General features: G+C 40.1%; 1 protein-coding gene across 3 annotated transcripts in view; it reads right to left on the bottom strand.

Moving 5' to 3' along the window:
• Window positions 1-207: 207 nt before the first annotated feature.
• The window catches only part of ARHGEF18 (Rho/Rac guanine nucleotide exchange factor 18), a 51340-nt gene continuing 39694 nt past the window's right edge, over window positions 208-11853 (bottom strand). For all 3 annotated transcript variants that reach the window (XM_069790364.1, XM_069790362.1, XM_069790363.1), the window contains 8 exons: window positions 11473-11610; window positions 10315-10436; window positions 9820-9876; window positions 9086-9133; window positions 8017-8484; window positions 6972-7299; window positions 5131-5253; window positions 208-5042 (listed from right to left, as the gene is read on the bottom strand). In XM_069790364.1, coding sequence (XP_069646465.1) covers window positions 4882-5042; window positions 5131-5253; window positions 6972-7299; window positions 8017-8484; window positions 9086-9133; window positions 9820-9876; window positions 10315-10436; window positions 11473-11610 — 1445 coding nt within the window. In that variant the 3' untranslated portion in view covers window positions 208-4881. The remainder of the gene's footprint in view (window positions 5043-5130; window positions 5254-6971; window positions 7300-8016; window positions 8485-9085; window positions 9134-9819; window positions 9877-10314; window positions 10437-11472; window positions 11611-11853) is intronic.

The following is an 11853-nucleotide window of genomic DNA, read 5'->3' as shown; positions in this document are numbered from 1 at the left end:
TGTAAAAATCATCATTTGGTGTGCTAAGATCAAGTTTACAATTAATCAAGAGTGCACAATTCAACAGAATATTAACATTTAACCATCAACTTTACAAATAAAATAGACTACAAAGATGTTGCTACTGCAGTATCAACAGTAAAGGAATTATTTACAATGTTTACACCCTAACAAAAAACAAAACCAAACACTTCCCCAACAAAATGGTCAATTTAACCAAGGACCATGATTCTTTATTAAATCTTTACAGTGCAAGGTGGGCCTAGAAACCAGACCTAAGACTAAAGAGCATCAAGAGAGTTCACAGCTCGGAGTGAGATGCATGCAGTTATGCCAACAGTATCTACTTTCATGAGAGATTTCCTTCCAGGTATAAACAGAAATGGAATTTGAAATAAACTTTTCTAAAGTGCTCCAATTTCTTCCAATACAAAAATATAAAAAACTGATTTATAAACATGGCACAAATGGTACAAACCAGAGCTCACACAAATGGTATTTGAAGAATAACATGCTGATGGTAAATGATAAAGAGCCGCCAGTGATTACAAAGATGTTGGGTCTGGCCTCGAAAGAGAGAGCAGGGGAAAAGGCTTTTCTTTTATCCATTCAGCAAGAAGCTCAGGCAAGGATAGCACATGGTAACCTGGCGCCAAGAAGACTTTTTTCTTGTAAATGTGAGAACTGCTGGGGAAGACAACAAAACGCTCCAAATTCCCTTGTATGGGGGCACAACACACAGGGACTCCACTGAGCAGCACCAGGGAGCCTTAGCTCCTATTCTGCAGAGTTGAAAGTAGAAGTGAAACAAAAGATATATTTTTAACCCTTTCCTAGTTTAACTTTCAACTTTCATTGTAAATGCAAATGACAAACACCAAGCTCCATGTATGCAGGATCATCTGACTATTACTCGGAAAGACAAACTGTCTGCAAATTATTTAGAATTGCTCCTACCTTTGCAGGAATGCTACTACTTTGATGAGCAAGCATCTCTAGAAATACCAATTCTTCTGCCTCACATTGGGAAATGATTAGCAATCTCAATTTGTGGGACATGCCACAACTACAATCCACAGATAGCACAGTTAAAAACTAGGAAAGCATTTACAATACACACAGGGCAGATGCGCTCAGTACTAGTGAACATGGAGGTATCCTCAGTCCGAAATACAAAACGACCACCTTCCAGATGGGAAGGGAAAGAGGAAGCATCCTTTACACCAGCATAAAACTGAAAATCAGAACCATTGAAACAGCCTCTACATTGCAACATCACAATATTAAAGGACAAACATGACAACAATTTTAAGGCTGTGACACAAAGCAAAGAAGGTGGCAGTTCAAAGCTCATGCTGTATCTCCTCCACACCCCAGCTCAGAAAGAAGCCAAAAGGCACCTGGGAGGCACAGAATTTTGAATGGTCTAATCCTCAGATATCACTTAAAAAGAAACTTCTATCTGAAGTAATCAAAAAGTCAAATAGAAAGGATATGACTCAGAATCAATAGCAGGTTACTTAGCCCAGGACACAGCAGTACTTTGCAATCTAATTTGCCTAGAAAATTTATTTTTCTAGGAACAACATTTGAGTAAAGAGTCCAAAACTAGTTCAATTCAACTGGAGTGATAACAATTTCACAGGTTTAGTTTTGCAGAATTGAAGAGATGACCCATTATTCAGTTAAAGAAAATCTTTCACTTGCTTCCCTCAGCCTTCTATAAATAATTTTACCATACTCTGGTATGCAATGATATATCACAGCATTTACTAATTCTAAAACCTTCTCTGTGCTGGGTACGGTACTGGACAGAAGCCACATGAATACCTAGCATGGCACTTAAATGATTTTGACCCAAGTGAAAGGAGATGCAGTCTCTATTCAAGGTGAAAGAGTTTTCATAAAGCTAGCTGCAGCTAGACATGTGTACTGAAGACAGATAATGACTTTAAAGGTAATTTCTCAGTTACAGATTGAAGACCCATATTCCAAGGAGCTTTTGGGGTGCTGAACCAACAGCCTAGCCTGTAACGATTCTGGGTCCCTTTGCTAACAGCCAGAACTTATTCGAAGCACTGCTGACAATGAGTATTAAAATAGTTATGTTTAAGTTAAAACATTAAAAGAAATGAGACCTCACTGCAGACTTTATTTTCCAGATGTCGCCGTTCTATATCTGAGTTCAGTCATTGCACAGAAGAAGAAGAAAGTAGCCAAACCAACCCCTTCAGCCCATAGAAAACTCTCTCCCATATTTTAGGACAGGCACAAAATGAAATTAAATAAACGTTTCAAAAAATTGTTTTCGAATACCCAAATAGACACATCCCTCTTTGGTTGAGGTGGTTTATTCCACTGATGCAACTTAGCTTTAGGCTAAAACTCCTAAAAACCTGGTAATTTAAGGCAATGGGGGCACAGAGTTTTCACTAGGAGTGGCCCAAACCACAGCACAAAGGAGAGAACATACTGTGCATTCTTGCTGCTTCACTGTATGTTTACAGGAGAAATTACGTGGGTATCAGAGATGACTGGAGTCTCCACATCAGCCGATTCAAAAATCAGTCCTGTAGAGCTGCTGGATCTCACACGCTGGCTTGATCAGAAGTTACATTAATTTTAAGAAGAATTCCCCTCCATTCCAACCTAGCTTTTAGGAATGCAAAAAATGAATATAGGGTAGAACTATGTTCTAACCATCACCAACATCATATCACAACAACGCAAAAATCACTATGTTCCCCATACTGTTTTTTGCAGATCTAGCCACTGATATTCTGTGTAAATTCTGCAATGCTGATGATTTACCAAGCAGTCCTTTGGTATTATAGTGAAGCGTGTCCAATTTCATAGTAATAATTTGTTGGGGGGTGGGGGAGTATCACCAGCCTGGTAACAAGGCAGATGGTTTAGAGTTTCCTCTCACTGAACTCAGTGCCATTGCTTCAGGTTTATACCAGTATCACTTTGCAAAGAAAAAGACCCTTAAATCCAAGAAGTGTTACAGCAAGGAGTGCTTGCTCCCTAAGACCAATTCAGTATTTTGTAGCTTATCTTTCCCCTCTCACACTGACCAGTAAATTTGGGTTTTTCAATTTCTTGTCAGAAAGACAATAACCCAAATTATCACCACTTGAAAATAAACTGTATTTTCTGCTGAAAATTTATAATGTTTCTTGTGCTGTAACTACTGAAATAATTTTAAAACTTTCAAGAAAGGTGAAGTTACGGCCTTAAAGAACATTACTAGCATCACATAGGGCCTAACCACTGAGACAGCATCAATGATTTGAGGAGATTGACGCATTGCCATTTGATGCCATTGCCACACGACTGAATCGAGAACTGACCAGGCATTCCATCCACTGGTGCTAAAAATCACTTTAAACCAGAGATAAAGATATGAAAAAAACATATTATCAATCATGTTCTGAACGGTATTAACCCAAGTTTTTAAGCTCCAAGATACTGATTTAATTCTGTAATAACACCCTCTAAACAATCTCTCCTGTGCACAATATATCTGACTGGTCACATTCAACATATATTGGAATACACATCCGTAGGCGATGTGTGTAATAAAGAACTGAGATACAGAGTGAAGTAATACAATACAACAAAATGACTGTGCAAATTACTACAAAGGGAAATAATGCCTTTTGAGCAGAACACTTAACGTCATCACTATTCCATGATTAAGAACTGACCCATTTAACAAGAGGTATCAAAGCTGGTTTAGCTGTAAGCAGCTAAGCCAACACAGGTTTAGCTAAGAATATTTTTTTAAATATTTTTTTTTTAAATTTTAAAACCAAACTGTTTCCCTTCATTCCTAACACAGCACTGCAGAGAAGTCCCTGCAGTAACAGCAGCTTTGATATCTTCTGGTACTTGGAGTAAAGTCCCAACAAGTTAACAGACAAACAAAAGATGCAGAAAACTTAGGATTAAACAAGACAATAAATTACTGCATTCAAATGCTTCTTATACATGTCTTCAGCAAAGAACAAAATCCAAGTCTCTAAGTTCATTCTGAACCAACTCACGAGTTTTGCTTGGGAACCTGTACTGCTCTCACTAACATGGAGAGCTACCCAACATCTCCAGGGAGACAGGTATCCCAGTGCAAGCTGATGGCCCATGAAATGTGCATTTAGTCGAACTCCTCATTATCGTTGTATATTCTCTCATGTCCAACCCTTCTCATCCACAAGCAGGTGGAGCTCCTGACCCTTGAAGACTCTGTTAAGAAGCTTACCTTCTCTCTTCCACTGTACCTGGCCACTGAGCATGTGCTCCACTGAATTCACTAGAGAAACAGAGACGCTAGTCTGGCTCCTGTGAGCAGATATCACAATGCCTGTCATGCCTGGCTGTAAGGAGACTGGCTTGCTAGTCAACTAGTTATCAACACACTGTTAGCATAATCCATTACTGACCATGTACCTGTGAAAACAGATTTAAAAATTCGCAGCCATTTTGGGGCCCACTACTAAAATTTTTACATAAAAATCTGCGCGGTTCAACGTCAACTATAACAATTTACAAGATGGTGCCCACAAAGAGTGTACATTCTCTGAAAAGAGCACATTACAATAAGTGGCAGCATTTTAATATGCTCTGAATTTATATACCCATGCCATGTGTCAATACATTTCCGTGTTTGGAGAATTTAAAAGCAAATTGTTACTACTGTGCCCTCATTCTGAGCTGCTGGCAGAGAAGCCAACAAAGTAGAACAGTAATCCTGGTCTGGTCCTTGCCAGTAGTAACGGGGCAGGGTGAAAAGACATCCATGTCAGGTCTCTGTCACGTTGAACACTGGGGCCTGAGTTCTTAAAACAGTATGTCAGAAGATTAATCTTTAAGTGGAAACAATCAGAAGAAAATCACATCTTCTTTGCTGGTATCATCTTGCACATTTAACAGACTCGGCTGAGAGGTCACCAGGGTCTGAACGTGAATGTTATTGGGCTTGAATAGGTTCGCTGAGGCAGATGAAAGTGCTTCTGGCTGAGCATCTGTAGGGCCATACAATTCTATAGGAAAAAATGGAAGAAGACAGATTCATGACACTGCACAGAGCCTGACGCATTTCCATGGACATGCAAGTTGGTCAAGACATACCTGGCTGGAATGCAGTGGTCTGGCTGCTTGGGAGGACTGGACTTGCTGATCGTCTGCCCCTCAGGACACCCTCCTCTCGTCCAACAAGCCTGGGGGGAAGCAGCTGCTTCTGATCAACAGATGCTAAAGAAAATATTTTACAAATTACTATTTGAGGCTAGCAGTACTTCACAAATTTCACTATTTCATGCTGGGGCCCACTGCACCGACACCTTTACACATCCAAGGAAGCTGCTATACCACAAAGAGCCGGTGCTTCTGTTGCAAGTTACTTAGATTTTTCTCTTCAGCTGTTTAGACCATGAATACTTTCTCTCTCCTCTTTCTTGAGGACTTCTAATTCAGTTACTAGCAGCCCCTGACAACCACAGATTTAAAACCTAGTATTATAAAGCACAGCAGAGGAAAAAAAAAAAAAAAAAAAAAATCTTTGTCCCTAGCATTCAAATAGCAGTGGCTATTTGTGCTACTTTTAACACGCAGAACTGATGAACTTTTGTCTCTGCTCTCCATCTGTCTCACAGCTGCTCAGCAGCAGAGTACATTGATTCTGGTGTTATGGCCTGTCAGTTTCTTAATTTCAACAATAAAAGCAATTCATGACATGATTAGTCTGGATCCAAAGAACTCCTCTCAGTACACATTCCTTACACATCACAAAAACCAAATTCAATACACAGTATTTTGCCTCTGGTACAGAAAGTTTTGTTCCATTTTGTTCTAAAATCTACGTATGGACATAACAAGCATGCATCCCACTAATGCTCATGAGAGAATAGAGACCAATATATTTGTTTTATACCTTTCATATAAATTACAGAAAAACACCATTAAGTACATTTCCACTGCAGAGATCAATACGTAAGAGCTATTAAAAAGAAACTTGGGGAGATGTGGTATTAGAGCTTTATTTTCCCTTTTACTAGCATTTGGTATTCAGGGTAAGAGGATATTAGGCTTCATTTATGTGCAAAAACATAAGCAAGTTTGCAATTGTACTCAACTTTAGGCATGACAGAGACAGACGTTTCTACAGTGTGCAAAAGACTGTTCCCCTCCCCTCCCTACACGGCTTTGGCCTTGAGTCCGCTATAGCAATGTAGGCCCAAGTGATGGGTAAGCTTGCCAAGTCTGAATCCTACGCAAAGCTAAAAAGATAATTTTGTAAGTTAAAATTATAGGTCATTCTCCTAAACTGGCAGTAAGGCTATTTTAAGCAGTAGAGAAGAAGTGGTTTTTACTGTGTCTGTCATTGGCAAAGATCACTACTTTAGTACCTAGCAGTTAGCAGCAGAAATTACACCATGACAGGGTGACTGTATTTTTACTTGCTTCTATTTGTGACAAAATTAGCCCCTTTCAACTCTACAACACGCACAGCATCTCAATTCTGGCCTGGAAATCTGTATTTAATGACTGACTGGTGCTAAGAAAGGCATTGCATTCAATGTCGTTACAACTTTGGACAGATAGTGAGAAAAGGTTAAGCCACAAAACATTTCACTCAGGCAGAACAAGATTCCCCCGCCCCCTTTAACACTACAGTTAGGCAAGAAGATTTTTACATCCAGGTTTACAACTTCTTACCATCATTCTGTCCTGCTGGATTACAGACCTTCACTTTCAAAATTATCCCTTTGGGCTAGATTTCCAATTTAAATAGTATACACATGTAACTCCTAAGTTAAGGATTTGAAGAGCCTACTAACTGCAGTAAGCACAGTAACAATTTGTAGCATATTAATTTCTCAGTTCTACATGGGTAGCCAGAGGTTTAAACTGCAGTGTTCTGTCTCCCTGTAATGCTGGCAGAAATCAGAAATGCATTTAAATACACTTACCTGAACTGTCTGTCCTATGAGATGCTTTGCTCTTCCCACCTTTCTCTTTGCTTCCTTTTGTAAAAGTGGCCAGCTTAGTAGGAATCTGCTGCTGGACTGCAGCTGGTTTCTGTATCTGGTTAGTTGCACTCAGGAGATGTATTGGCACTTCATTCTTCAATGCAAGAACCGGACGATTCTCCAGGGTGGTACTGTCCCTACGAACCAAATCTGGCCGTTCCAGGTAATCCATCCCAGAGACGCTCACTCTCACAGAGGTTTTCAAGACAGGTAGAGATGGTTCCACCCCTTCTCCATTGAAGCTAACAGAATGACTTAGCATCTGGTTCTATGTGAGGAAAAAGGCATTCTAAGTCAAATAGGTATTTTCACACTTTCAGATACAATGAGAGACCACCCTCAGCCCTGAAAACATAAAGCACTTTCTAGTGAAAAACGCAACAGGTTAGACAAAGCCCACAGCATACTGGCAAACAGAAAGAAGAGCAAGATTGTAGGTCCTTGAACACTGAAAGGAACCTCAGCAGCTCCAGACTGTTTAATATTGCACCTAGCAAAGGAAGGCAAAAGCATACTGCATTAGGCGATGATAAGATGGACAGAAAGCAGGACTTTACCACAGGAACAAATGAGCCAGTTTAATCAGACTCCAACCTTCACATTTTGAAACAAAAGAAATATTTTTAGAAATCAACCGTACAAAATGCTACCAATGTAGTACACCTTCTGCAATCTCCTGCCTGCAATAGGGCAGTGCCTGTATTGAAAAAAATCCTCAATCACCCACGTTCAAAAATAACTTAATCTCTGTTTCTGTCTTTTTAAAAAAATATTCCCATTACCAAATGTCTCAGTGGAATCTCACAGACACTGGGGAACTGCCAAGCTCTGATCTCTCTGACAATAGCCATCACCAGCTATTTCAGATGATGGTTTAAGGAGCCTGGTAAAAAGTGAACATAGGTTAGTTCTGCAAAAAGGGCAGCCTTCATTCAGAAACAAGCAGGTTAACAGAAATAAAACTCCAAGACAACGAATTCCTCACCTGTCCCATTTCTGGGGAGAACGTGCCTGACACTGTATTCTGCTTCTTCAGCTTCCTTAGCTGATCCAGACGTTCCTTCTCTTTCTCAACTGCTCTCTGAGCTTCCCGCAGTCTCTCTAGGTCATGCTGATAGGCCTCCCGCTGCCTCTCGAGTTCTTCCCTGTCCTGATTCAACTTCTCTCTCAGCTGCCGAGTCTCCTCTTCACGCTCCTGCAGCCGAGCTTCTGTGCTTTCAAATTCCCTCTGCTGCCGTCCCCTTTCCCGTTCCAGGCGTTGCTGCTCCAGCTTCAGCTGGCTCTGAAGTTTCTGTACATTCATCAGTTCTTCTCTCTGTTTTTCAAAGTTCCGCTGTTTCTCCTGCTCTAGCAGCAGATTGCCTCGTGTAGACTGTAGCCGATATTGCTTCTCCCGGTCCACCATGGTGGCTCGTTGCATCTCAATGTAGCTGTCCTGCTGAGATATCACTGCCTGGAGGGGAAATAAGAAGTTCAGCATAACGCACATGGGTTCAAAAACACGCACAGCTAAACAAAAGACAAGAGCATCTACCAGATTAGATCACAGAGACTTTTGTCTTCAAGAGCAGATCTAACTTCCAGCTTGTACAGCTCATCGTGACTGACATGATACTGAAGATGGACAAGCAAATAAGTTATGCTTACATATGTCCAAATTAACATTTCTTGCACCTAGAATTATTACTCTGAATCCAATCAGTGAAAATATTGCTGATTACAAGGTTACAGTAAAAACAACTAATACATACACACATGTGTATATCAACCACAATTTTAAGAGGAAATGAGCATGGAAAGCAGATGGAGCTCAAAGTAGGAAAAGAATTGCATTTAAGTGAGCAGGAAAAAGGAAACAATTACTTAAGACAACAGATCTAACACTTCCTCCAAAATACCAGACACAGTGTTTGTTTCCTTGAGTCTCAGGTCTTGAATTCTGCACTTCGCTCTAGCTTTAGGGGATATTTTCAAGGTAGCTCCTCTCTACACCTGCATAAATTTTATCACATTTAATGCCTAACAAACCTCTTGGATAGTAAATAGTGGTTTACCTGAAGACTGAAGAGCAACTGTAACAGTGTTTGTATCCTCTGGACAAGCTGAAGAGGAGGTGAGGTAGGGAGAGGAAAAAAGACATTAGACACTTGAACAGAGCTCTGTTTTGATGCATTAGACTTTTTTTAAATTTTTAAACAGTGAACATAATCAACTCTGTCTGTACAAAAACACACACAATGGAAGCATGGCTACAAGAGTACTCTAACACAGTAACAGCCAACAGAGCAATATGCAGGCATGACAAATTTCAGTGTATCAGTCCTTGCACAGATGTAAATTGGTGCCCAGCAAATCTCACTGGGATTCCAGGGAGCAATCCTCATCATAGCTTTCTTCACATGAGCTATTTAATGACCACTTCCTCCCATGCTCCAGCACTGAATCACTACACAGGTATAGCACCCATGGGTGATTCAGAAGCAAGTTTTGTCAGTGAGCTGAGAACATGCAAACCCTCCAAAGATGCAGGAAAAGTAGTTATCCAGCTCTTTGAAACGCATGTCTACATATCCAGAACCCATCTTTGTTTTCTAATGGGACTTTTATCTCTGCATTCATAATGCGTTAGAGTCATAAAGTACAGGCTGTTAATGTGCTTCTGGTTCCACAGACATTAAAAATACTGAGATTTTTGGTGATTTTTTTTTTTGTTTGCTTGTTTTGTTTTTGCATGCTATTATAATATGACTATTTCTCCTTAGATTTCCTAACAGCAGAAGTAACATACCTGAGACTCTATGGTGGGCTGAAAACCACTGCTGTCATCCAGCCTTGTTACATCACTCTGTAAAAAAGACAAAACCAACATCTGTGATAGAGACACTTGTTGGGCATTGGTAGTGCTGCCAGAACAAGCTGGAAGGGTTCATCTCATTAGGGAACGGTGTTTACTGCTGGAGTGGAGATTGGTCCCATACACATATAAAAAATACTTAAATCAGAGGCCAGGCTGAAACAGATGCATAGTGATTAAAACTAGCGTTAATGGTATAGCATCAAGTGAATAAATATAAAACCAAATGATCATGCCTCTCAAGTGCTAAACTATGAACTCCCCCCACAAAACATCCTTAACAGACTCCAGAATTTGACAGACAGAACTCTGTTACAGTCTAGCCCTACCAGCTATTACGATTTTTAGCTTTACAAGTTTTGTTCTGCACCACTATTATGAAGAGGAACACGAGGAAATGCATTTAAATAATGCATAAGCCCAACGTACGGTTTGAGATCCTTCTTCTGCCTCAGAAGGGAGGTCATGGAGCTGCACATCTGAACTTACTGCAGGGCCTCTCCAGTCCCACTGTCTCTGGTCACCACCACTGTTCTTCCTAAAACTACCACCTGAAAGAAGAGTGGAATATGAGCAGCTCACACCAGCACAGGGCCTGTGAAAACTCACTGCATAACAGAGCAAGAAAAGAATTGTGACTTTGATGTTAGAACCAATATGCAACTGCATGGCTTCTCCATGCTGATTCAAAGCAGAAGAGCAGACAACAGTGACTAGTAGAACTGCTCAAAAAAGTATAAAAACTTGAGGAGAGTGGGTTAAGGTAAACAGGGAGAGTAAGTTCAAATTACGTTATACTATTTTAAGTGATGCAACCACAATGTATGCATGAAAATGATCATCTGTGGCTACCAGAATTGCAAGCTCATAGCATGGAATACTTGTTAGTAGAAAAATTCTATTCAAAGCAGCACCACTGTAAGTGTGGAAGGAGGTAGCAGGAGATGGAAACCATACTATATGAAGCACCTATAGTATGACAGACATATATAGCCTTTCAGAGACAACAGAAAGTATTCTGGACATTAACAACCAGTGAAGTAAAGACCATTTTATTTTTCAATAAATGCATGAAGCAAAACCAGAGCTAAATAGTATCTAGTATTTCCACTCATTTCATTAATTAACTGATAAATCATCTGTGCCAAAAGGACCATTTATATTATCTAAGGACTCAGCAACTCTTTAGTGACTCTGCAGGTACAAAAGAAAGTGGAAAAAAGTTTTCATGATTCAATAATAAAAGCAGGCAGCTGAATTTGAATTTCCTAGGTTTTCAGGTCAAGCTTCCTCCCCCGCCCCCCAACAAAATTAAAATTCTGTGTGGAATTGTGGTAATTATAAAGTATGGGTTAAGGTCATGCTCTTAGTGTAACACCGAGAGCCCTACTCTGCTCTCTAGTGTTGGTATCAGAAACAAAAGATACAACATGCTAGAAGTTTGCTCTTATCCTCCTTTTAGAGCCTGGTGAAGCTTCCTTATATCAGAGCCTCACTTAATTCATTGTTCTTATCTCATTCTCTGTACAGAGAAACACGGTAAAGAGCTAAGAAGCTCAGAAGAATGCTGAATGGTCCCTTTCTTACTTTTATTTGAAATTGAGGGACTACTGTCATATCCTCCAAAGGTCTCTGCTCTCCTGGGGAGTCCTGACCCAGAGCCATCTTCTGGCTGACAGGATCCATTGCCCAAGTGAGTGAAGATAAGGTTCTGGAGATTTTCAGCTAGGAAAGAGGAGAACATGTCATGTAAACAGCCATGCCTATGCAGCAAGACAAGTGCACGATGCTAATAAGTTTAAAAAAAAATAATTTCAACCATCAAGTACATTAAAAGATCAGGCAGTTTGAGAAATTGCCTGCAGTACAGATGAATTTTCCTTCGCGACTAGCTCTTTACAACAGGCTCATTGTATTGCACATATAAAGATGACCTCTTCCTTGATTGCAAGTTAAATTATCAAGCCT

This window comes from Haliaeetus albicilla, chromosome 8 (assembly GCF_947461875.1).
Source record: "Haliaeetus albicilla chromosome 8, bHalAlb1.1, whole genome shotgun sequence".
NCBI lineage: Eukaryota > Metazoa > Chordata > Aves > Accipitriformes > Accipitridae > Haliaeetus > Haliaeetus albicilla.
Note: the sequence above shows the minus strand (reverse complement) of the source record. Positions and strands in the feature narration are given on the sequence as shown.